General features: G+C 42.7%; 1 protein-coding gene across 4 annotated transcripts in view; it reads right to left on the reverse strand.

Annotated features, from left to right (window-relative positions):
- Positions 1-1,579: 1,579 nt before the first annotated feature.
- The window catches only part of dlg1b (discs large MAGUK scaffold protein 1b), a 191,424-nt gene continuing 165,734 nt past the window's right edge, over positions 1,580-27,269 (reverse strand). For 3 of the 4 annotated variants that reach the window (XM_080726140.1, XM_080726139.1, XM_080726142.1), the window contains 13 exons: positions 26,936-27,092; positions 26,394-26,496; positions 21,673-21,787; positions 21,092-21,268; positions 20,141-20,207; positions 13,593-13,692; positions 10,172-10,213; positions 7,823-7,873; positions 7,316-7,417; positions 5,690-5,862; positions 5,056-5,165; positions 3,897-3,988; positions 1,580-2,717 (listed from right to left, as the gene is read on the reverse strand). In XM_080726140.1, the coding sequence (XP_080582266.1) occupies positions 2,611-2,717; positions 3,897-3,988; positions 5,056-5,165; positions 5,690-5,862; positions 7,316-7,417; positions 7,823-7,873; positions 10,172-10,213; positions 13,593-13,692; positions 20,141-20,207; positions 21,092-21,268; positions 21,673-21,787; positions 26,394-26,496; positions 26,936-27,092 (1,396 nt within the window). In that variant the 3' untranslated portion in view covers positions 1,580-2,610. Of the gene's footprint in view, positions 2,718-3,896; positions 3,989-5,055; positions 5,166-5,689; positions 5,863-7,315; positions 7,418-7,822; positions 7,874-10,171; positions 10,214-12,632; positions 12,667-13,592; positions 13,693-20,140; positions 20,208-21,091; positions 21,269-21,672; positions 21,788-26,393; positions 26,497-26,935; positions 27,093-27,269 lie in introns of all 4 variants that reach the window. The other variant, XM_080726141.1, reaches the window with a different exon arrangement.

A 27,269-nucleotide genomic window follows, 5' to 3' on the forward strand; every position in this document is an offset into this window, starting at 1 on the left:
CACGCATTGTGAGAGCTCGTAGATCAGCCATTTTTCGTCACCAGAAAAGGGACGCCAGAGTTCATGTGGTTAAACATGCAGCTGGAGGAAGTTGTCTGCTAGATCTGAACTCATATCTTTGTCCATAAAATCTCACATGATGGAATTAATTACAAAATACATACAATACATTTTTTTGCATTGATCACTCAAGCCCCCTTTTATAATTGTCAGCAAAAAAAGATTTTATTGGTTTAATTGATAGGAAGTGAGCTAACCCCCAAAATCCCGAGCGCACACACAAACAGCACAGACATGGTACCGCGTCAGTCGGGTTGAGAATAATTCTCGTTTAAAGCGGCCCTCTCTAGAAGCCCAAGCTGAAGAGTGTCACTCCCACAGTGTAAGACCCACGCCGACCCTCAAAGACACGGAACAACCACAGATTCTCTACCGCCATGTCTGCGGAGACAAGTTGAAACAGAAAACACCTGGGGCAGAGGTTCCCAACCTTTTTCTACAAGAGCGTGCGTCTTTTCCCATTACGTGGAGAGACAGTAAAGCCCTTTGCACACAGGACAGTTGGGTTTTTTTTTTTTTTTTTTCGTTTGCTGCATGAATAAAACGCATTGGATTTGGTGTGCAATGCTGTGCGGAATCGGCACTGCGGATCCCAAAAGGAGTCATAAAAGGAGTGAGGAGTTTTTTACCGCATGCGACAAGACGCACGAATCGAACTGGGTTCGATCAAGAAAAAAACGCACGGCTGCAGCCACTCGTCGCACGGCTAATTCGGATCCGGTGTGCATGAGGTCGTAGAGAATCATTGTTTTCTTTTTAAAAAATGAAATTGTCCGTTTTATCCGTGCGGATAAACGCGCCTGTGTGCAAAGGGCTTAAGGCTGACTCAATTCATGCATATTTTCAGAGCATGTTTATATTAATGATCAATCGATCGATCGATTTGTATTCCGGCTCCAATCAATGGAACTAGCGTAGATACTTTTATTTATCTGTACCACAATGAAAACTCATTTGTTCGAAAAAATAACAGAAAAAATAAAGAGGTATTCTTTTAAAAAATATATATTTTTTATGTTAACCATTAAATCCACCCCAGCATCTGTTTTGTGGGGGAAACCTTTGCAAAAAAAATTGCCGAGCTTCGGCTAGTTTCTGCGAAGACAGTTAATGTAGGGCAAAAACATACCAGTCACCAGTATGGAGCCCTGAGGGACTCTGCTCTAATGACGTATGGGGTTTAAGTGGTTCATGTTGTTGTTATCGTTAAAACCAATTATTTAGCAGCTCACTTGCACTACCCTCACTGCCCACCAGTGAGCGCTGGCGCACACGTTGGGAATCGCTTGCTCTATTACAGGATATTATTAAGACGCTGCTGAAGGAACAGGCTGAAAGACAGGGGGAATAAGAGACAGAGAGAGAATGAGAGAGAGAAAATAAAGAGGTTTCTAAAAAAAAAAAAAAGACATGCTCTTAAAGCTACAACGTGCAAAGTTTTGCTTTGTGTCTCGTGCCTTCCTTGTGAACCCCACCCCCAAAAATGCCTGAGACTGAACCCCGCCCCCAACCTGCCATCGACTCTTCACCCAAAAAAAATAAGGAAAAAAAGAAAGAAAAATATTATAGCTTTACACTAGGACGAACTTATCCTCTCCACCTTTCCACGGACTCCCTTAAACATTAAGGAACCTTGTACCGTTTGCTTTTGTTGTTGTTGTTTTTTTATTCGTTAGCGTCGACATGAAATCCACTGGCGTCGTCGTGTGCCATCTTTCGTCTCTTTGCTGGTCTTGTCTTGGCTCCGCCCCTTGTCCTCGTCTGGCCCCGCCCCCTGGCATCGGGGGTTTTGGAAACCAAAAAAAAAAAAAAAAGAAATAGAAGGGGGCGTGGAAGGATCCATCGGCCTCTATACGGTTGACCCAACCACTTATGGGTCAGCCACAGATAAGGGGGAAAAAAACACCCCTGCTTAACGATTGATAAGGAACCAGATAGAACCCGTTAAAGCTCTGTAACTCAGCGAGCGTACAGGTGGAACCGGTTTCATTCTGTACTGCTCTCAAGCGGTACGGGGGTCCGCGTCCCTAACGCATACCAAACTTGGGCGGTCCGTGAAATTAAAGAAGTTTGAGAACCAGTCTTAGTCCTTCTAGTAGCGAGACACCTGGTGGAGAGAGGGACCAGTGTTCATATTGATAAGTGTGTGAGTTGGAGGGAGGGGGGAGGGGGAGAGGTGGGGGGGGGGGGGGGCGGGACGACTGCCAGTTTGAGCAGAGTTTTCCTTAAAACAAGACTGGGATGAAAATAAATCCCAGTTAACAGCCGGCGAGCGACCCTGTGCGGTGCGTGGCTGTAAAAAAAATAAAAATAAACGAAAGAACAAACTAAATCATAAATAGAGAGGAGAAAAGGAGGGCTGAATGGATGGATGGATGGATGGAGGGAGGGAGGGAAGGAGTGGAAAGTGGAGTTTTTTCCTCCTCCTCCTCTCTCTCTCTCTCTTCATAACTCTCTCTTCCCAGGTGAAATGATGATCGTATCTTCTTGGAGAGGAGCCAGGGTGAGGTGATCATAACTTCTCCTTGGAGAGGAGCCAGGGTGAGGTGATCATAACTTCTCCTTGGAGAGGACCCAGATGAAAGGGCCAGACTGCTCCTCGATGATCTGCTTCGTCTCCTCGTAGATCTCCTCCAGCGTGTCTCCCTGCACGATGGCTGCAACGGGAGAAACCGGGAGGTTTAGTTACGCTCAGTTAGGATCAAATATCGTCGTTGTCGGGTGGAAACCTTGTATGTCCAAGTCCGTTCGTTTTGTATTTATCGTTTTAAAAATGAACTAAACTAGTGAAAATAGCAGATCTACAAGCACACAACGCCTCGCGGTGCGAGGCGTCGAGTGCTTGTAGATCGGCTGTTTTCACTACTTTTGTGCGACAGCCTTGTATGATGAAGCAGGGCTTTACTTGGTGAAAAAACGTACACACTTGAAACTTGGAGATACGAGGTTTCTGCCCGACAGTGACGATATACTATAACCTGTTGCACACAGAATGCACTGTGAAGTTGTTTACACACAAAGTTAGGTAGCAACAACCAGGGAAAAATGTGTACGTTTGAGGATGCTCTTTATTTTTTTCTCTTTGCTCTTTAGTTTTTTTGCACTCTTTTCCTTAAATCTTTCTATGTTATTCTAAAAAATAAAATTCTGCTGTTGTTGTTATACATAGTGCTGCATTGTCTGAAAGAAGCCAAGGCAAAATACGTTTTACTCTTATGTACCTGTATTCTGGTTAACCAATTCTGCACTCGGTGCCGCGCTATGAGCTTGTATATCTTCTAATTTTTGAAAAAAAAAAAAATCTAAAGCAAACACAGATGTTAACCGCAGTTGGGGTGGAGGAGGTGAAGCAGGGACGTGCAGAGAATGTTAGAGAGACGGGCTCACATTTCTAAAAGGGCCTTTTGGTGAAAATAGCAGACCTCCAAGCTCACAACGCGTCGCAGTCGGCTATTTTCAGTGCTTGATCCCACACGAACTACGCACAATCAAGTCAATACTGGAGATGTCGCGTAAAGGCATGGATTTCTAGAGAGAGGGCAATTCTTTCAACATAAGATGCTGCATTCAAGTTCAGGAGAGTTTGGACAAGGCAATTCTCTTGAATGCTGCCTTCAGGTATGGCATGGAAAGAGGGTACTGTATTTGCATTTCTTTAACCACAGTAAAAACTGCATTCATGGTCTGGAGAGGGCACTTTTTACAGACTGGTAAAAGGGCAGGGGCTCAAGCCCTCTTTGATGTCTATGTGTTCACGGCATGTGCCTGTGCTAGGGAGGTGGTGCTAGGGAGGTGGTGCTAGGGAGGTGTTGGGGTGGAAAAGGTGACGGTGTTACCTGTGAAATGCTCGGTGAACTCTTGCTCCAGCTTGGTAGCTCTGTCAAAGGTTTTCCTGCCCTGCTCCTCTGTTAGCCTCTTGTTCATCTCCCTGAAACAGCACGCACCACAGGTTAGAATCCCCACGGAGAACACTGTACCACACATAACCATGGACACTCCAGATGCTCCCATTGAGATTTTTGGGGCCGATACTGATCACCGATCAACTGAAATCAGTATCTGCCGATACCGATATTCCTGATCACAGCATCAAATCCATAAATTATTCTATTTATTGTATTAGTGTAGCAGCATTTATATATTTAATGATTCTTCTTACAAAACATTGACATTGTATATGACATATGACAATGACATAAGTATAAACATTAGGAGATTGCAGGCTGAGGTCCTTCAGTATCCAGTTCAACTTGTAGGAGTTGAAGCTGAGGTTACATTCAGTTCCACAGATATATATTGTGAAAATAGCTTGTAGATCGGCAAATACTGATCGAAGCCAATAGAGGCATTATCCGCCGATCGTGATCACTCACCGATCAATCGGCACATCTCTAATGGACACACAATATACAGTATATACACAGTATGTGTGTGTGTGTGTGTGTGTGTGTGTGTGTGTGTGTGTGTGCGTGTGCGTGTGTGTGTGTGTAACGTGCTATCTTATATTACATTTGTAAACTGCAGCCAGCGGTATTTGTCACCAACAGACCAAATGCAGCACTCCAATTGGCTATAACGTCCCCCAGTCCAGGGGATCTTAACGTCCGCCCAGCCCATGGATCTGTAACCCTACACCAGCCCATACAACAAGCCTGCACCAGCCTGCAAGCAGCTGTTGTCACGGTTACGCTCCACCCAGCCCACGCTGGCCACGCCCAGCCCACTCAGCCCACTCAATCTCAGATGCAGCTGATCCACACAAGAAAGATTTGCGGACAACACCGGAAGTGCGTCCGGCGGTCAAATATGTCCGACCGGAAACGTGCGCTGCGGCACAATAGTTCCGCCACAATAGTTCCCCCCCATTTTTTTGTATTTATTTATTTTTTATTAACTTTTTTTTTTTTTTTTTTTTACTAGATGTGAGCGGGCCGAAGGCCCGCGGACCTCTAGTTACGTTACATGTATTAATTTAGAAAGATCGAGACAACTCACATGATGTTCTCTACAGACTTGGGTTTGATGAAGACGGCGATGGGATGCAGCTGTGCTAACTGCAGCCTCTTTATGGCGTTACCAGATACGTCCAGGATACAGTGTTTACCCTGAAATAAAGCATGATCATCGACTTAACGCCATGCTATTTTCAACGCAGTAAATTATAATGTAGAGCGAAAACATGAAATACATTAGTACAGTATGTAGCTCCCTAAAAGAATGGCTGACCATAACATACAGAACTGAGCATAACATACAGAACACCTTTTAAACACTGTGGTCTACTATCAAATAAAGCTGTGGTTCTCAACCTGTGGGTCTTGACCCCCAAGGGGGTCCCCAAATCCTTTTGGGTTGGTCCCAGATGATTAAGTTAATGTGCAACATTGATCTCACGCAGTAAACAAACCAACATAAAGTTTAAAGGCCCACGCGAGGCGTTGTAGAGCATGTAGATCTGCTATTTTCACAATAGAGCCGTGTTATACAAAATGTAATGCCTCAACTCTTCAGGGTGGAGGGAGGTCCCCAGTTAAAATATGATTAGTTTGGGGGTCACGGCCTGAAAAGGTTGAGAACCACTGAAATAAAGTATTCAATCAATCAAAGACATGTATCCTATCCAGCCTACCTTCTCGGCCACCTCTCGTACTGACTGCACGCTGGTGCCGTACAGGTGGTTGTTGTACTGGCCCGCCTCGATGAACTTGTGTTCCTGGATGTCCTTCTCCATCTGCTCCCGGGACACCACGAAGTGGTAGTCCCGGGCGTCCACCTCGTAGTCACGCTTGGGACGAGTCGTGTCTGGACACGCAGACACATACACAGACACATACACAGACACATACACAGACACATACAGATACACAGACACATACACAGACACATACACAGACACATACAGATACACAGACACATACACAGACACATACACAGACACATACACAGACAGACACACAGACAGACAGTTACACAGAGAAACACGTTTAGAACAAACATGGGGAAGTCGTCATTCTACTGTTCTGCCACCAACATGTGGAATACCTCTGACACCATCCATTTAACTCATTTCCTGCTATCCCTGTCGAAACCGGAGAGTTCCTGCTGTACCACTCTGCGATGCCCGAGGAGCCCGAAGATTTAATTATCTTTAATCATTATGAAACGATTAAAAGTATGATCGCTGATTATAGCCGATACTGGCTCTTTAGGCCCGCCTCCTAACTGTATCCGGTCGTATTTCCGGTTTGGACCGGATCTAGGTTTCCATATCCGGTCTGAGGTCCAATCGTAGCTCCGGTCGCATAGCTTTCCATTGTAAACAAGGAAGCTGACTGGACGGCCATAGAATGGTATTTTTTCTCACGTTTTTTTTTTTTTTCGTAGCTGTTTGATTCTTTTACCCGCCTGGCATATGATCTGCGCACATATCGTCTGCTATGTGCGCGAACGTGTCCACGTGTTACCATAGCGCACAGCTGGCTGTTTTCAATGTTTTTTATGTAAACACTGGCGGATACAGCAGGGATACAGCCTGGCAACGGATATGTCTATTTCAATGGGGTTTTTTTTATTCGAAAGCTGTCACCGAGTCTACACGTCTACTAAATGAGTCGCGCACAGATCGTGCACGATGCGTGCGTGTGCCCACGTTAAAAGGTAAGGACAATTTGGCAGGAAAACAGTTCAGCCTATGTTTAAAATAGCAGCAAATGAGTTAAGCAGTGGTTCCCAACTTTTTCATATCAAGGATCCCCAAATTGACACTTATTAGCCTGGGGACCCCCAGGAGATTTTTTTTTTCAATGGCTCTAACAGTGATTCTGAACCATTTTAATTTCAAGGACCCCCAGTTTATAAAATGGGGTCAAATCAATGTTAATATAATGGATGGGTCCATTTGGTTCCATTTGTACACTCTCAGAGTTACAGACCCAGAAGGGTCCATTTGGTTCCTAACTGTCTATCATTTAGCTGGGGACCCCCTGGAACTCCCTCAAGGACCCCTGGGGGTCCCAATGTCCCACTTTAAGAACCACAGCATTAAAGGATGTGTAACACTGGTTTCTTTCAAAATTAGCCTATTTTTGGTACATAGTATAGTGTTTTGTGTCATCCTTTTAGCTTTAATGTCTTACTGTACCACTCTGCTGTAAACCTCTGACTAACAAAGTATTCAATCAATCAAAAGTATGTGGACACAGCTTTCACGGTGGGATAAATCCTAAGTTCTACAGTGCTAATGCATGGGACTCACGTGGGACACAGGAGCCAAACTTGTCAGGGAACTCAGAGATGAGGTCATCGTTGATCCTGTCCTTCATGGGCCCCAGGATGATGACGGGACGGGTGTAGTTCACTGGAACACAACAACACAACACACTATCAACCACCAACAACAAACAGTACCCACATTTCTCTGCCTGTGGCCAGGCGGTCTTACATTAGGACTGTGCTCAATTGATTGATAGGGCAATAATCCTCTTGTATCGATGCTAATTTCTCATACTCGCTCCTATGGGCCAAAATCCAGACTGATACCGTGGAGGAACGTGTGAGTGAATCCATGTTATCAGTATGGCTAATACTGTATATGCTTTAAACTATACACTGTACGAGAATATCAGTCAGTCAGTCAGAATAGATCAAATAAATCTCTGACAGTCTTGGCCAAAGGCTGTACAGTACATACACCATTTACAATGACAATGGCATGTTGACCCTCTAAAAACAGAGGCCTTTGGGAAAAGGGTCACAGACTCACCTTCCTGCTGGCTGACGGGTTCATAGGAGATAACGTATTCCTCCTGGCCACCTGGACGCACAAACACCACGGGGAAATGAACACAACACTGCCGTTAATACGGAGGCCTTTAAACTGTAGCTAACGAACAGGAAGGACTTAAATATGAAGACATTTAAACTAGTATAGAGCTAATGAACAGGAAGGACTTAAAGGTAGGGTAGTGATTTTCTTTGGTTAAAATAGCTCTATATTCTGATAGTACTCATTGCTATAGAGAGTTTGCTCATTAACAGGAGTCTCCATGTCTCTCTAGGGGTGGGCGATATGGAAAAATACAATATCACAATGTTTTTTCCGAGTTGTTCCGAGAATGTTTTTCACGATTATTTTTCATGTTGGTTTTTATGGTTATTTTTCAAGTTACTTAACAGTAGAACCACCTACAAGGTAACAAAAACTAAAAGAAAAAGGAGTACTCAAAGTGGGGTCCCGGGACTCTCTGGGTTCCTTTTGGGAGGTCTAATTTCACCCTTACAAGTATGTAACTCTGACAGTATACACATGAAACCAAATGGACCTGTAAGGGTCCATTTGGTTTCATTTGTATACTGTCAGAGTTAAGGAGAGAGTTAAGGAGAGCTAAGGAGAGACCTTGACATTAACGTTTGAGAACTACTGATTTAGACCAAAATGCAGGTTTAAATGAATTCTGCAATGACTCTATGTATTAACAATTCAACAAGGCTCCCTCATTGTATCATGATACATACGATATCTCTGAAGATGGAATATCGTGGAGACATTGTATCGTCTCAACAATATTTATCACCTATGCTATGTCTCTCCAGCTCTTTATTAAACAGAAAATGTATTTTCAGGTTGGGATACCAATTTGATCCAATAAGGATATAGAGAACTCTGGACAGATTAATCAAGTGAGATTGAAAATGATGAAGAAATTAGCAGAAACAGATTGAAATGAAACACTACAAAACATGAAGCTGATAAATGGGTACTCTCACCTACCTGAACAATTATTTTTATTTAAGAGATGGAGAGACAGGGAAACCCCTGTGACTTAACACACAATCTACATAGCAGTGATTACTATCAGAATCATATAATAGTGCTTTAACCTTTTAACTAAAACAAAAAATATCACTTACCCTACCCTTTAAGAGAGGTTTTAAACTACAGCTAATGAACAGGAAGGCCTTAAATATGGAGACGATTAAATGATAGCTTGAACAGAAAGGACCGGGTGAGCAATGAGGACTAGAGGGGTAACGGAAAGGTTCACTTTTCACTTACATTAAACATACATTAAATATATATTTTAAACAACATTTATACAATCGCTACATTATAGAATTGGGGGCTATTTGTAGCATCAGCTAAATGGTTAGTGTAATGTATACTGTAGCTTGAGGACAGGAGCCGATTTACAAGCAAGAGTATAAATTAACAGTTAGAAAACAGTTCAGTCCACCGACCCGATCCAAACACATTCCTCACACACTACACACCACCACCTTGAAACATCCATACCAAACATACACGACAAACGGGGACATAAACAGAAAGACACAGAACGCACCGGTGCAGATAGACAGCCATCCACCCACCCAGTGTCCATGCAACGCCCTCAGCCCATCCACGCAAACAACCATGACTGAACAGGTCATTTTGACCTTTTTTTTAAGATTTAGAAATGGAATTAGATTGCTCAGGAAATACTCAAAAGTATTTATTTCATATTTACAAAACATCTCAAATGGTAGAATAAAAGACTTGGCTTGTGTGTTAAGGAAAAGTCATGAAAGGGCACATTTCTGAGAGTATCCTGAGCAAACCCGTTCCACCTCTAAATCTCTAAATCTCAGTCATGCAAGTGTTTTAATAGACGCAGACTTCCTCAGAGCAGAGAGAGGAACAAAGCTGCAAGGGTGTCGGACGTAGCCACGTGCGTGCATCCGTGCGTGCGTGTGTTTGTGTGTGTTGAGAGGCGAGGGCATCATGCTGTTATTGCCCAGTAAGCGATAAAGCAATCATTAACGAGTTAGCAGTTAGCAAGATCAATTAATCAAACTTGTGCAGCCAGCTGCCAGCTACTCAAGTCATCCACAGAGCTAGAGCTAGTTAAGCTAAGTTGAGTGTTAGGGTGCTCTGGTTGGTAACATACTAAAAAGGTATAGAAAATAATTATAGAAATGATTAAATTAAGATATCAACAGAAATTAATTAAAGCAGTAGATTTGTATCGGCAATGGGGGAGGGAGGGGGGCATTATGTCTGCATTTACAAACAGACTTCCTTGTTGGGAGGAGAAACGAGGTTGTTGTTGTTTGTTTTACAAGGAGAACTTACGGTAACTACTCTCACTATCGCTGGCGTTAGACGTCATGTGTTCTGCAATCACAACACAACAGAGCGAACAGCGGGTCAGAGCGCTGCGACACGCACACCTCCCACAATGCTTTGAGACAACGCTGAACACACAGGTACTCAGTCCAACAGCACAACATCACTTATTAACCACTTAACAACCCTGGTGTCGCCGTTGTTATTCAAATGCTACAGATTATGAATTGGAAATAATTATGGTCATACATTTTCAAAATGTGTCAAAAGTCGCATATCTCCAAGCTCACAATGCGTTGTGGCGCGTTGTGAGCATGAAGATATGAATAGCTACATTTTAGAATAGCTAAACTAGGGCTTCGGTGGTTAATAACATAATACTAATAATGAAGACAATAATACAAAGGACAATCAACATAATCATACAGTACATCATACACCCAAGGTAAAACAAATGGAAATCAATGAATCAGAATCAGACATATAATTCACATGCACTCACTCACGCACGCACACGCACACGCACACACACACACACACACACACACACACACACACACACACACACACACACACACACACACACACATTGAGGATTTGAATCTGATCAGGGATGTGTTGCTACGGTTAAAGTGACTTGTTGAGTTGATCAGTGAACTTTCTTCTTCCTCATGCCAGTCCAGTACAGATACACACTTACCACAGCAGTACAGAGAGAGAGAGAGAGATGTACAGTACAGTACAGTACTGAAATCCCCACACAGGACACACAGACACATGAGGACACAGAAAGACAGATGGACAGGGTGGACTATGGAAGGAGACAAACATCGCTGACTCTGTGTGTGTGTGTGTGTGTGTGTGTGTGTGTGTGTGTGTGTGTGTGTGTGTGTGTGTGTGTGTGTGTGTGTGTGTGTGTGAGAGAGAGAGAGAGAGAGAGAGAGAGAGAGAGAGAGAGAGAGGGGTGATTGTGTGTGCGGTTGTGTAAAATGTGCCGTTCTGTATGTGCATGGATGTCGATGTGTGCATAATATACATTAGAGATGTGAGTCGTGTACAGGCATGTATGCGCATGTATTTGTGCACGTGTGTGTAACTGTGTACTGTATGTACTGTATGTGTATGTACATTATGTATGTATGTGTGTACTGTATCTAGGGTAATGTGTGGTATATTTGTGGCTGTGTGTCCAACAGGTTCTTCTGTCTACAACTCTTGCTTGATTCTTCTTCTAATGATTTCCTCATGATGTCAACACAATAGATGTTGCACTTCAGCAGCACTTTTAGCCAAACAACCCACTTAAATAGTATACATTTAATTCTATGTCAAACAGCAAAAGGTTGCCAATCTACAGGCTCACAACTCTATCATAAAGATAGGCTAACATCTAGTTTTATTCATTAAAATAAGTTCCGGATTGCAGCCTTGAACTTTCATCAAATGAATAAAGCTCATTGTTTACACGCTCTATAATAGACCGTTTTCCTGAGCGCTTCCCTGTAGATGCAAACTGCGGTGCAAACAGCAGCCAGTGGTGGAGTAGAAGTATAATGATTGAAAATTGGAAATACTCAGGTAAAGTACAAATACTCAAGTACAGTAACAGTACTTAAGTAAATAGGCTACAAGTTACTTTACACTACTGTTTACACCAGGGGTTCCCAAACTTTTTTGTCTCAGGGCACCCCATAAATATTTTTTAATTCGAGGCACCCCAACATTATAATTTTCACGCCCAGCACCTTATATTTATAGCATATCGTCTTTGTCGGGTGGAAACCTTGTATGTCCAAAACTGTTTGTTTTGTATTTATCATCTATAAAATGTACTAAACTAGTGAAAACAGCAGATCTACAAGCACACAACGCCTCGCGATGTGCTTGTAGATCGGCTGTTTTGACTAGTTTTGTTTTGACTAGATCGGCTGTTTTGACTAGTTTCGTGCGACAGTCTTGTATGATGCAAGGCTTTGCTTTACCAAAAGACGTACACATTTGAAACTTGGAGATTCGAGGTTTCTGCCCGACAGTGACGATATTTTAGTGATTATGTTGCGAGGAAAACGTTGAGATAATAGTTTGGTTAGAACCGACTGAAAATAACTTTTTACTTCAAGTTTAAAATGATACTAAATATGTTTGTGTCCCAAGTGGCCAAATAAATTCCAAATATTATCAAATTATCTCGCGGCACCCCTGGACTGCCGTCACGGCACCCCAGGATGCCCCGTTTACGCCGCAGTAATGGCGGGAGGCACAGAGTCTGCAGGGTGTCGCTCAGGAAATCGGTCTATGGCCTACACATTGTTAGCACTGCGAGCTAAAACAGAAGTTCCTGGAGGACACAGGGCTACGGACGGTCAGGTCAGAGGCCAGGGTGGGGTAGGGGACCAGGGTGGGGTCAGGGGCCAGGAACCAGGGTGACCGGGTGGGGTTGGGGGTTTGAAGGTGGAGGGAGACTTACTGTATCCTTTAGAGAGCATGTCATCAGAGTTGTCCTGTGGAGTGGTCAGCAGAGAGCCAGACAAACGACAAGAACAAAACAACCGTCGGGAGGATAACAACATTACTACTAGATAAGAGGGAGGGAGAGAGACAGAGAGCGGAGGGGACTGCCGGTGGTGGCGCCCCCTAATGGACACACCCGGGGACAGGGCAACAGGGCAGATAATGTTGGGGTGATAAAGGTAGGAAGGAAATACCTAGGAATACAGTGAGTGCTGTAGAACAGTGTGTTCTGTTTAAAGTGTCATTCAACAGAACACACACCTGGAACCACTTTAACCATTATTTTCTGCTTTAATTATTAACAAAATAGCTGATATACAAGCTCACAGAACGGCTGCGAGCTTGTAGATTTCATTTTCAAATCTTTGAATACATTTAAAGCGAACATTTGTAACTCAAATATTCTTCTGGGGGGATCACTGGAACAAAATATTTTGAGATGGGGGTGTTTGAGAAACACTGACATGGAAACATGAGCTTTTCAAAAAACTGTACAAAAAATTGTACACTTTTTCAAGATTTTTCAAAAATGGCAGATCTACAAGTTCGCTGTGAGCTTGTATTATGTGCTATTTTTCAACAGTTAAAGCATAACATAATGGTTAAAGTAATGATGCGTTCCAGGTCTAAATGAGTCAATGAGATTGTTCTCTGGTAGAACTGAGACCAGCCCTGTTGCCATGCTGAAAGGTGTGTGGGCCCATTGGGTTGCGCCAACCGTCCTCCCGTCTCCACTTCCTGGCGCTGCCCGAACCAATGATCTTTTGGACCGACCGCTCCAGCCCCTCCCCCCCATACCCTCCCCTACAACGGCCGGGCTGTCTGCATGGTCTGGCGCTGTGGGATACCGGTGGGGAGAGGGGGCGGGTAGCGTAGCGTGCCGTGCGTTTACTTTTTGGGGAGAGATATTACTTACGGTCGACGTCGCTGGTCTCCTGCTCGCTGGTCTCCTTGCTCTTGTAGAAAGGAAACTTTCGGGAAAAGAGGTTCTTTTTACGCTTGTCACTGAGTGACTGCTGAGAAGGAGGGAACACAGGCGGGGGAGGGGAGGAGGAGGAGGTGGGGGAGGAGGTGGTGATAGGGAGGAGGAGGAAGGTGAAGGAGTCTGATGAAGATAATGGAGAAGACAATGGGGGAAGAAAAAGAACCCTCGTACCGTTCACCCCGTGTTTATGTCGCCCGCCGCCCCCCGCCCCCCGCCTCCCCTCCCATCCAAGTCTGTGGCTAATGCTTTAACCAGTGAAAAATAGCAGATATACAAGCTCACAGCGCGGCACCGAGTGCCGCGCTGCGAGCTTGTAGATCTGCTATTTTTAAAAAATGTTGAAACTAGCAGCCAACATGTTTGTAGTAAACCAAAATCTATATATAACCAGGTTTTAACCACGGCGATTTTGGACAAACTTTCCAAAAGTTTCAACATTTTTTAAAAATAGCAGATCTACAAGCTCGCAGCGCGGCACTCGGTGCCGCGCTGTGAGCTTGTATATCTGCTATTTTTCACTGGTTAAAGCATTCAATAATTCTAGGCCTAAATGGGTTAAAAAATACATTTCTAAAAATAGCGAAATAGACAGTTTGTTTTTGACTTTTTTTGGACTATTTCTAAGGAATTACAGTATGACTTAACAAGTCATTAGTTGCTGAAGTTGGGTTTCTAGTTCTTCAAAAGCATTTTTTTGCTGATTTCCGACAGCCTTTTGCAACAATAGTTGTACGGCAGTAAATGATAGTAAATGTCATCTACATACAAATTACATTTTGCATCAGTTTTGCCTACTAATCGTAAACTAAAGTGAAACGGTAGAGATGAAAGGAAAACACTGGGTTGGCCTCCTAGATACATTAAATTAAGATCAAATTGTTAGCCTGATGAAGACCTCTCGAGGCCCGAAAGAAACATGTTTTTTGTTTGCCTTGTTTTAGTAAAGGCTGTTTCCTCCATCTTCAAGTAATTGGTTAAAATTTAAAAACAAATCCCACTCAGTCAGAGTCTCAGAGAAGGTCTGCGGACAGTTCAGAAACCTGTCTACCAGTGACCTCATTGACGGGGAATCCAAGCTAATAGAAACCGCAGGCTTTCTATTCCTGGAAAGTTAGCATGCTATAATGCAGTGTTTCTCAATCTTTCAAATTTCAAGGTCTCCCCTTAACTCTGACAGTGTACAAAATGGAACCAAATGAACCCGTTAGGGTTCATTTGTACACTGTCAGAGTTACAGACTTGTATGGGTCAATTTAGACCCCATTAGGGAACCCACAGTGTCCCTGGAATCCACTTTGATAAACACGGCTATAATGGCTAATATAAAAGTTGTTCTTTATCAACTTTTAACCACTTGTTATCTCCTGTGAGCACCTGAGTGAGTGAGTGTAACCGTTTTTTCATTAACTGACCGTTAAATGACCATTTTAAGTCTTGTTGTCCCCCCCCCATCCCCCCCTCAGATTACAGCACTCCGTACGATTTTAAAGTTATACATGAATAAACTACTTTTTCAATGATTAAACATTTGAATTAAATCACTTCCATGCGAACCCATCTTGTGACAAAACGTGTTAAGGGGATCGTCTTCAGGGGGAAAAAGCCTTTTAACACAGCTGGAACCTTTCTAATCTGCCACAGAGTCTGATGGGTCTAATCCAGTGGCTCTCAAACCTTTAGATGTCAAGGACCCCCTTAACCACTTAAACCCAAGAGTCTGGACTTGAGTTACAACTCTATCGTCTACACCAAATTTCTTTGCAAAAACAAATAGCCGATCTACAAGCTCTCAATGCTTCACAACGCGACACATTGTGAGCTTGTAGATCTATGCGGCTATTTGAGGACTAAATGTTCCCCGGGGTATTTCACTTTAAAACACTTCGGGTTATTTTAACATCTACTCTGGCTTTTGTGAGCGCCCCAGACAGTTTTAAAGTCGTTTGATTGAACATTTAGACATTTGATATTCAATTCATCAGACATGCCCCTCTCCTATACAAATCCATTGTAACTTCAAACTCCATTTTAACCATGTTAGATACAGTACATTGAAAACACACATTCCTTCCTGGTTCTGGTGACTGATATTCGTCTAATGCATGATGGGGGATGTGTTTTATTTTCATATATCCAATTGTATTTTTTTACTAACAAAGACATTCTCAAATTCTCAAGCTCAAATGAATATCAGATACAGGCAGTGGTGTGTTCTAGACCTTTTTTGAGGGCATACTATAATCTACTGGGGCGGCATAGCTCAGGGGTAGAGAAACTGGTATTAGAGCACGAAGGGTATAAATCCCGAAGGGTTCCCAGTTCGAATCCGGGCTCCCCCTGAGTTAATGTCGAAGGGTCCTTGGGCAAGACTCTGAACCCCTAATTGCCTCCGGTGAGTAGGTTGGTGCCTTGCATGGCTTCCTCCGCCACCGGTGTATGAATGTGTGTGTGAATGGGTGAATGTAATGCACAATCTATGTAAAGCGCTTTGGATTAAAAGCGCTATATAAATTTACAATTTACCTTTCTATGATCCGCGGCTATTCGTGTGTCCAGCGCATACGCCAATGCATAATGCCTATCAGATACGCTACTTTGAAAGGTTCACGAGGGCATACTCTTTTTTTTATGTCTTCACAGTAGGGCATTCACAAATAGTGATTTTCGAAGTATTCGAATAGTCGAATATTCAACAGGACTGGCCAAACTGTCAAATATTAAGTAATCAAGAGGCGAACATTGTGAAAATAGCCGATCTACATGCTCACAACGCCTCGCAACGCGAGGCGTTGTGAGGCGTTGTGAGCATGTAGATCTGCTATTTTTACAATATTTATCTGTGGAAATGAGTCACATTAAATGTAATACATACAATTCCAAGTGATTGTCAGGGTGGGGGTCCCCAGTTCAAATATGTTTATTTTGGGGGTCACTGCCTAAACTATATATTTTTTAAAGAGAAAACAATACAAAAATAAAAATAAGCGGATATTCGACTTCGGTGAACAACGTGGAATAGTGACTTAGATATTCGAATATTCGGTGAATGCCCTACTTCACAGCATACTCTCTATACCTGCTTGACAGGTAGAACACAGCACTGGATACAGTATCTAAAATATTGAATCAAGCAACTTAAATAATTGTATGGGGTGCACACAAAAGCCAGAGAAGATGTTACAATGGCCTCAGAAGTGTTTTACAGTTAAATAACCCTTAAACTCTGACAGTAATACATTTGTATACTGTCAGAGTTACAGACTTCTAAGTTCTACGGGTGAATTTAGACCCCCGAGGGTCCCCGGACCCCACTTTGAGAACCACTGGCTCTAATCAATATCCCCCAACGAATGGCTACAGAGAAATGATTGCTTTGATAGCCCCCATAGGACGCCCATATATGGATAACACGCCCATATATGAGTCAGCAGCGGAGCTAGGCGGCTGGATGGAAGACTGGTTTAATATTCCATCTGATCTGACGTTAAGAAGCCGTACGGTATCGGATGTCAGCCATCTTGTTAAGGTAGTTAAAGAGCTTTAGATCAGAGACGGAGTGAGAGAAAAAGAGAAGGGGATGCTGGTGAATGGAGTCAAAGTGATATTAATGCAAGACAACTCGTTGTTTTATGGACATGCAGAGAGAGAGAGAGAGAGAGAGAGAGAGAGAGAGAGATCGACTCAATGTTCGACACGATGAGAGAGAGTTCGACACCGTGGGATCTCTCTGACTCAGATTACGCTCCACAAGTAGTCTCGCGAAGCCAGACAACTATTCCACAATCTTGGAACGCTATAGACCAGGGTTCCCTAATAGGCGGCCCGCGGGGGGCTACTGTCTGGCCCACACCAACCCCAGTAATAATGGTGGTATAACACTAGTATATCGTTGTTGTCGGGTGGAAATCTTGTATCTTCAAATTTGTACGTTCTTTCGCAAATCATACAAGGCACCGCGATATTGTCGTTGGAGTAGCGGGAAAGCCACCGTCGCCCCTGCAATGTTGTGGCCCTCGGCTTGGTACCCTAGACATAATTCGGCCCTTGGGGGAAACTAATTGGGGAACCCTGCTATAGACTATAGAGGGGATTCCCGTGACATTTTATGCTTTAACTATAAATTATAGCAGATATACACAACTCACATTGTACAAACTCACAGCAGTTGTGAGCTTCTAAATCTGCTATTTTTGAAAGTTTGTGAAAAGATCAAGTCTTTGAATATTTTGAACCGATTCTATAAATGTCTTCTAAATCCTTCTTCTAAATCAGTGGTTCTCAAAACTTTTTCATGTCCATATTCATGGACCCCCAAAATTGCCCCCCCCCCCCCATCTCAAAAGATGTGGTTCCAGGGACACCCCCAGAAGCAAAGATTTCGGTTAAAAATGTAGTGTCAAAAATTGTGGGAGGAGACAGTCTGGTTCACGAGACTACACTCCAAGCAGAGCGCCGAGGAGCGAGATAGAGGAGAGGAGACAAGGGGAGGAGGCGAGGAGACAGAGGAGACGAAGCAGAGAGGTGCAGGTGACGAGAGCAAAAAGGATGGATGGACAGACTATCAGTCAGACAAACGAACAGACAGAGAGTCAGCCAGACAGACAGACAGGCGGACAGATAAACAGTCAGCCAGACAGACAGTCAGTCAATGGCAAGCGTTGTTTTTCTTTTTTTTTTTGTTTTCTCTGGTTGGGGTTCGTCCTGTCATGCACGTCGGTTTGAACCCGGTAGTGGTGTCCGTGTTAGAAGGCTGGGGTGACGTGGGTGTTTTTTTTTCCTTTTTCAGGCATGTTAAAGACCAGCTGAAATGTTTTATGTTTTTATTTTACAGCAGCATAATCGTGACATGCTGTATTTCATAGTGAAACAAGGTGCTGGGCGCATCTCAACCAATCAGCGATATTGGGGCAATGGCAGGGTCGAATTTTAATGATTTTTCTTACAAAACATTGACATTGTATAATAAGTATAAACATTAGGAGATTGCAGGCTGAGGTCCTTTAGTATACAATTCATCTTTTCGTCCCAACCGCCGGAAAAAATACAAAAATAAACAAACATCTACAAGGCAGTGCTGAATTAAGTTCTTGTTACTGCTTTACCTATCTCTTGCCTCAAATGTTTTCAGAAACACACGTTATGGCTGTGGTCCTCATACTTCCTAATCTCAAAGACCTGCACAAAACTCTCTCAGAGTTACAGACCTGTAAGGGTCCATTTGGTCCCTGGACCCCACTTTGAGAATCAATCACTGTGTTATATGGTACTGTTTAGCTTCAGAAAGTCTGCCATGTTTACTCTCACATATCAACAGCGTAGCAGCGCCATCTAGTGTCTAGCATGGAGACGGCACACCAGCATGTATGCACAATGAATCTTATAGCTCAGCCTGGAAGAGTGATTGACACGATATCATTGGTTAAAATTGGTCTAAACCTGCTGATATAATGACACATTTCATTTTTGTTTGACAGGAAGCAATTCAAATTGGACTTTTAGTGACTTTTTGACAAACAAATGCACCACAACTGAATGTGTTCCTTTTTTTCTATTGTCAACCATGTCACGATTATGACCGCGGATTGTGCTCTGAAAAAAATTTCTTTCCATTTCAGCTGTTCTTTAACATTACAACAACAACAACAACACACCAGGTATGTGTGTGTGGTGTTCTGGCCACATTAAAACACACGTTACAGAGACACACGTTATAAAAACAAAAACACGATTATCTGGGAGGAGGGGAGTGAGGCTGCGGCAGCCAAAAGATCATCCACAACATGCTATTAACTAACTAGCTAGCTAGCTGCCATTATTGTCACTCTGTAACTATTAGTTGGATCAAACAGTATGATTAGTACGTGTAGTTGTTGTAGGTAGCAGTGCAGTAGCTTCAGCAGATAACATATTAACACAATACAGTACACGGGAAATGGTTATTCTAACATTCAGTGTATATATATATATATATATATATATATATATATATATATATATATATATATATATATATATATATATATATATATATATATATATATATATATATATATATGAGAGGCTGGTGTATATGGACACAATCAAATATCAATTTCTTTGACCAAATATCTCAATATCGATATTGTGATGAGAGTATCATATTGTTGCAATTATTTTTTGCCAAACATTTTTTTCTTTTCTTTTTGAAGATCTACAAGCTCACATGCAAGGTGTTGTAGTGTGTAGATGGCTTTTTAATTTAGATTTAGAAAATAATACAAATATAAACACTTTTAAAGTATATAAAAAAGTGATTAAAATATAAAAAGAATTCCATATACTGCCATATCACGAGATTATGATATTCTAAATCCGGTCAACGACATATATCGATATAATGCAAAGATATGGCCCAGCCCTCATATATTACGTGAAATTTTTCTTATTGGGTGTGAATTTACATAGATGTTTTCAGAATAAAGGGTCTTGGGACCACTCACCCCTCTGTCTCTGGACTTGGCGTTGAACTTGACCGTCTTTAGTCTCGCTCTCTCCTTCTTCTCCACTCTGCCGTGTCAAAGGTCACAGGAAGACAACAAGCGCTCACAAACGGGTGGTGACCCTTGTTTTTTTCAGAGCGCCAAACAAAATGACTTGTCTTTTAGTTCTACTGGATCTCATAGTCCCTACCAATCACTTTAGTCTAGTTTTTATTTTTTGATGAAATTGACAATATATTTAGGCTAGTCTTAGTTTTAGTCATCATAGCTTAGTTTTTATTTTGTAGCTGACAGAGTACAGCATCTTGCAATGGGCCTGGTGTACAAGATACACTACACCACTAAAATACCCATGTATACCTGACAAAATACTTCCAAAGCGTAAAGGATGTTAAAAATTACAACACCAGAGGTCAAAAGCGTTCTCCTCTTATGCCTCTAAAATGTGGAACACCCTACCGAAGGCCTTAAAGGAGAGTATATCCCTTCCTTTAAAACAGCACTGAAAAGCCACTTAGAGGCGGCTGCTACTCGAAACTGGTAAATGAAAACAAAGCATATCCTTACCTCCCCCTGACTGGGGGACTTTCTATTGTAAATACCATTTATTTAGTGTTTTACAACAGGTTTTCTGATCATATATTCTGCATAGTACTGCATGTGTTCTGTCATTGTCTGTCATTCAATTTGACATGAGTTAAAAAAAGGATCTCAATTGAAACAAGCCATAGGCTTTTTTGGGTATATCCTTTTAGTTGAACCTTGTACCACCAGTGAACTGTACTGTCATGAAACTGTACCTTTTCCTATGCAAACCTCTAAAAAAGTCTTCAATCAATTCATCAATCGCCTACGAACATTTTTCGTCATAGTTTTAGTCTCCGAAATTAACACTGGATGTGTGGGATTGTGTGTGTGTGTGTGTGTGTGTGTGTGTGTGTGTGTGCTCACCGTCTCTTGCTGGGGATGACGCCCACCTCCTCCAGCTCCCCCTGGGAGGTGACCTGTCTGGCCTGCCACCACTCGTCGTCGGAGGCGTTCACCACGTGCAGGATGTCCCCAAACTTAAAGTTCAGCCCCTGGCTGGGCAGGCCCGAGTCCTTGGTCTTATCATAGTCAAACAGAGCTCTGCAGGAGAGGGAGAGAATTGAGAGATAGAGCAAGAGAGAGACTTTTTAAAGAGGTGGTGCCATACACCATAACAGACCCTCTGTTGTGGTTATAATATGCAATTATGTCTTGCCTGTGTATTTGTGGTTTCTTCCTGAAGGCCTCAGAGTCAAAAGGCCCAATTGAAATACACTGATATAATGACATCATAATATCATCCCCTTTTACCACACAACACCACTGTGGGGTATACCCTTTTTTGAAAAAATATTTTTTTGGGGGAAAGATCACTGCACAATGTCTTTAACAAGAAGAAATGTGACCTACTGTATGCAGTAGTATGTACTAAGTAAGTTGTTCGGTAAAGAAATAGTGGCGATGTTCTACTTATTTATTTAATTTTACTTATGTATGAGTCTTACCTGACGTATAGCGACCTCTTCTGGCTGGTTCTGAGTGAGCCCGACCCGGAGCTGATGCTGCTGTTCATCATCTGTTCTCGAAGGTCATGGATCTTTGCCTCAAAACGACTGTACTCTGTTAACACACAACGGTTACATTCATAAACCACTGTACTCTGTTAACACACAACAGTTTTTTTGTTTATTTCGATCCTTATCAACATTATCACAAAACATTTTTACACTGTAATCCAACATTTCTTCCTGGTTGATCGAAGAGGCCTAGGCTTCAAATCTTATTTATGCCTATCCTTATTTATGCCTATCCTTTCTACATGCCGATTAAACAGTTTCAGTTAAAAAGTTCATAGTGAATGAACACTCAAAAACATTCCATATTAACATTCAAGACTTAAGGATGCAACTGTTGGATATTAAGCTGAGGGTTTTAGGCTAGCATTGTTCTTTGAATAAGCTGTTGTTCTGTGGTTTTACTTCTGTAGTTTTTCTTCTTGAGCCTTAAATGCAAGCATGTCAGGTCTTAATAGTACAAGGTTGTACTGGGATAAGCTTCCAGATGTGAATATTAATGACCGCATGTACTGTACATACTCATCGAACGTACCAGGTGAAATAAAGGTTGAATATGCTAGTTAGCATTCACGGTAAGGGAGTGTTTATATCGACTAGAGCGGCGTGTTTGACGTCTCAGCATCTTCTCAGGGACCTTGGATTAGGAAGGACCCTGACATCTATCGATCCTCAGATTAGTTTTTGTCTCAGAACAGAATTGGCGGACAAATACACAACGCAGCGCAACAGCTGCAGCTGTGCATCAGCAGAGAGTTTCACTGCAGCTGGAACTAGCCCTGAAACCCATTAAATGCATTCTAAATCCAAACAGTTTACTGAAAACCTTATGTTGCTATATAACAGGGGTAGGCAACCTTAGGCACGGGTGCCAACATTGGCACAGGGGAGAGTGATCACTGGCAGTGTGAGAGAGGATTTTTGTCTTAAAATGTGCGTGTAAAATTACATCCTGCACATAATTCTAAATTCAATCAACATAATCTCTAACTGGGTATTGCTCTAATGATCATTGTCCTGATTCAAAAGGTCACAATTAAACTTAATGTTGACATGGCACACTGACCATCAAGAAAATTAGAACATGGCATTTCATATGAAAAAGGTTGCCGACCCCTGCTAATATCAGTAGTTCTGAAATCTTTTTCATGTCAAGGCCCCCCAAAATTATATGTGTTTGGCCATGGTCACTGACAACAAAGTATAACAAACTATAAATAAACTGACCAGTAGATGACACCGTTTAAAAAAGAAACTAAAGGAAACAAAATTATAATTCACCAGAGAATCAATGTAAATGTCCAACCCAAACACATGCTTCATGATTCCCAGTTCAGCAAGTTAGTTCATCAACACAAATCATCAACCTTCCTTCAAGTTCAGTTCGTCACCATCAGTTCCAAGTCCCTTAATGATAATAAAAGTCTCGTACCGAGGGCTTTTAATAGTCCGTGGTCGGCATGTAATTCAATCCCTGTTGGAACGCAATGGATGCGCGCAAGACGCAGCATGAATGTCAATGTCAAGGTCTCGAAACAAAATAAACCAAAATAAGAGTTAGTTGAGTTCAAATAAATATTAATATCGAGCTCAAAACGCGTTGCAACCCAACACCTTGTAAGCTTGTAGACCAGCTATACTCACTACTTTTGGGTGACACTGTGTTGTAATGAATTATTCCCAAAATAATTATCATCGAATATTAAATACCAGCAGGCAGATCACGGCACTATTAATATAATTCCAAAAGGAACATACCAGGATGCGGAGGATAATGGGAATTAATCAAACTCCACTTGAGGTGTATTCAACAACAGACTTCGGGGGCTAAGACACACCTATTTAGAACTAAAGAGCTCGGCACACAGCATGGACACGCATAGACTGATCCACTTCCTTGTTTACTGCGGTCCTCACATTCACTCCGCCGCACCACCAGGTGCACTTTCCTGGGTATTTAAAGCAACAGGCGGGTTAACAGACATGGCTCGGGGACTGTTTTGGGCCAGTCACAGCATGCTTTGATGCATTGTGAGTTTGTACATCAGCTAGTATCAGCTATTTGGTGTAGAAGGAAAAAGGTTAAAAGAGCAACGCTCTATTTTCTGATAGTAATCATTGCTATAGCGTGTATGTTCATTAGCAGGAGTCTCCCTGTCTCTCCAGCTCTTTAGGAACATTTTCAGGTGTCATCAAATCCAATTTCACTCGTTTATCTTGCGTCCCAAGTGAGTTCTCCCCCTGATTGGATAGAATTGGTATCCCGAGCTGAAAATGGAATTTCTGTTCGTTATACAGTAGAGCTGGAGAGACAGGGAGACTCATGTTACAGAACAAACACGTGCGCCAGAGCAATCGTTACTCAAACTATCAGAATATAAGAGCTATTCAGAGTTATTTTAACAAAAAGAATATCACTTACCCTATACCTTTAAGTGGTTAAAAGCTGGTGACCTAACAGGAACAGAGGAAAACTGGGAAGGAGAGGACACTGTTTGGTCCTTGTTGGATCAAACCAACAGAACAGTGTTATTTTAGTTTTTTTTTTCTATTTGACCGTAAACCAGGGTCATCTGTGCAAGTCAAATACCATGTATGTGCAAATCTATTTGATCATTTACCACAGGTTCTCGTTTGTGAATGGCCACTCAAAGCGCTAAGTCACGTACGGAGAGCTCCCATATCGCCTCTCATCAACTATTTAACGGCAGACAGCTTCACAAAGCCCAGAGACCATTATACAGCTCTGAGGTGAGCTGTGACACTCATCCAGGGTTCATCGCCATGTTGGCTTGTGGTGGACATTTTTGTTACCCCCATTATTTTGGGGGTTGTGGTCTGAAAAGGTTGAGAACCACTGTAATATGCGACAAATAATGGCAAACATTGCCCCAATATGGCAACCCATCGTCAAATGGAAAACAGCAGCCTCTCTGTTTAGCCTTGCCCTAACATGTAACAGTCTGGCTGTGATGCACACTGCCTGTATGTGGAGAAACTGCACCGTCAAACTATGGAGATTGTCATCTCTCCCTCAGTCAGCGTCTTTTAACCCATTTAGAACGGGTACACATTTTGTGTATCATTATTTTATGCTTTAACTATTGAAAAATAGCAGATATACAAGCTCACAGCGCGGCACCGAGTGCCACGCTGCAAGCTTGTAGATCTGCTATTTTTCACTGGTTAAAGCATTCAATAATTCTAGGCCTAAATGGGTTAAGGAAGCTGCAAGTTCTCAAACTTCAGTTGAAGAACTGCTCACTAATTAGCGGATGGGTACAAATCTGATCCAAAGTGTTTGATAACACGCACATTAGCATCTGCTTGAGATCCAAAATGAAGATATGGTCATTATGTAATCTGTTCTCCGTCACTCCGAACAATCCAAACCTCCGCTTATTGTATAACGCATGTCCAAACGGCTTGTGATGTGAGGCGCTGTGAGCTTGTAGATCTGCTATTTTCACAACTTTTGCATGATGCAGGGTTGGGGGGGGGGGGGGGGGGGGGGTATGGGGAGGAGTAAAACATATGTGCTTCTCCCCGACAGGGGCGCTATAGTTTTTTCCGTAGGATATGCCTCGTAAGGGAAGCGCTTGTTTTTGGTGGAAACTACGGAGGTCGGAGGCGCACCATCTGAAGCGGACTTGAGCCGCTGTCGAGCGTTCAAGTTATGTCCCGATAGGGACAGAATAGTAAACCTCCGCGTGGTCCAAGTGAACACAGCGGAGCGCTCCCTTACCTCCGGTTCAGCCAATCACGAGAATGGCGACAGGGACAATATGGGATATGGCATTGTGATATGAAATTTCGAGCATCGTTTTTGTTTCTTTGTTTCACTGTCTGCGCACGCTGCTGTGTCCTGTATTTTCAGTGATCCTCCTCCTGTTGTTTTGTTTCTTACTGTACTTTACTGTGTGTTTTGCTGTTGTTTTTCTGTATTTTAGCTTTATAGTGCATTTAGATTTGATTCTTCTGTGCAACACGTTGTAAACCTTGGTCGTAAAATGTGCTATATAAATAAAGTGGATTGGATGAGAGAGAGAGAGAGAGACAGAGAGAGAGAGAGAGAGAGAGAGAGAGAGATTCTGTAAGTTGTTACCGTCCACTAGGGCATTCACCAAATATTCAAATATTCAAATATCAAAGTCACTAATCGACGTTGTTCACCGAAGTCGAATATTCACTTTTTCTCTTCTCTTTAAAAAATATATAGTTTATAAAGCTTGGCGAGATAGGAAGTCATAAGAATGAGTTGTCAATGCCCCTGGTGGATGTTCGCGTCCTTGCTTACTTAATATTTGACAGTTTGGCCAGTCCTGTTGAATATTCGACTATTCGAATACTTTGAGGTTGAATAATTCAAATACTAAAAATCACTATTCGTGAATGCCCTACCGTCCACCCGCTATCGGTACAGTCCACCTGCTATTAGCTGCTAACAGTCCACTACTTATTCCGCCTGTTGTTCTTCTCCTCCCTCCAAACACGCCATGTCGCTCAGCTTTCCTCTCAATTATTCAGCCTCATCTCATGCTCCATCTCATCTCTAATGTCCTCCTTGGACGTTCCACACAGTAACCTGATGACATGACGCTCCATTGACTGAATAAAGATGGAACGAGTGAGGTTTTAGTGTGCTCTCTCACCCTCTGGTCTGTAGTGAGCCACTATGGTGACCGTCTGTCCGGCGTTCTTCAGAGCCGCCGCCGCCTGCTCGTGCGTCGCGCTGCGCAGGTCCACACCGTTTACCTGTAAACACACACACACAATTTTGTAGTCTTGTTGCTATTTTGTTTGTTCCAAAAGAAGACACTTCATCATTTCATCATTAATCATTAATCCTTCCATGACAAACTTTTTTGTTCAATGAGGTTTGGCCTTATAGATGGAAATGTGGCAGTTTTCTGAATTTTTCCTTAATCTTTAGACTAGTCATGTAGTGTGTAAAATAGGACCGTCATTTTTAGCTTGCGGCCCTTGGACTTTTTGTATTTTGCTGAGTGTGTGTGTGTGCGTGTGTGTGTGTGTGTGCGTGAGTGTGAGTGTGAGTGTGAGTGTGTGTGTGTGTGTGTGAGAGAGTGTGAGTGTGACTGTGTGAGTGTGCGTGTGCGTGTGCGAGTGTGTGAGTGTGTGTGTGTGTGTGTGTGTGTGTGTGTGTGTGTGTGTGTGTGTGTGTGTGTGTACGTACAGACACCAGCCGGTCTCCTTTCCTCAGCTCTCCACACAGATCAGCAGGTCCCCCAGCCAGGATGAAGGATATGAAGATGCCCTCTCCGTCCTCCCCGCCCACGATGTTGAAACCCAACCCTGTCGCTCCTCTGTGGAGGACCACCTTCCTGGGCTCCCTATTGGACCACAGGCAGGGCGCGCGCACGTGCACACGCGCACACGCGCACACACACACACACACACACACACACACACACACACACACACACACACACACACACACACACACACACACACACACACACACACACACACACACACACACACACACACACACACACACACACAGTCAG

This window comes from Nannobrachium achirus (assembly GCF_963921795.1).
Source record: "Nannobrachium achirus genome assembly, chromosome: 5".
NCBI classification, from domain to species: Eukaryota; Metazoa; Chordata; class Actinopteri; order Myctophiformes; family Myctophidae; genus Nannobrachium; species Nannobrachium achirus.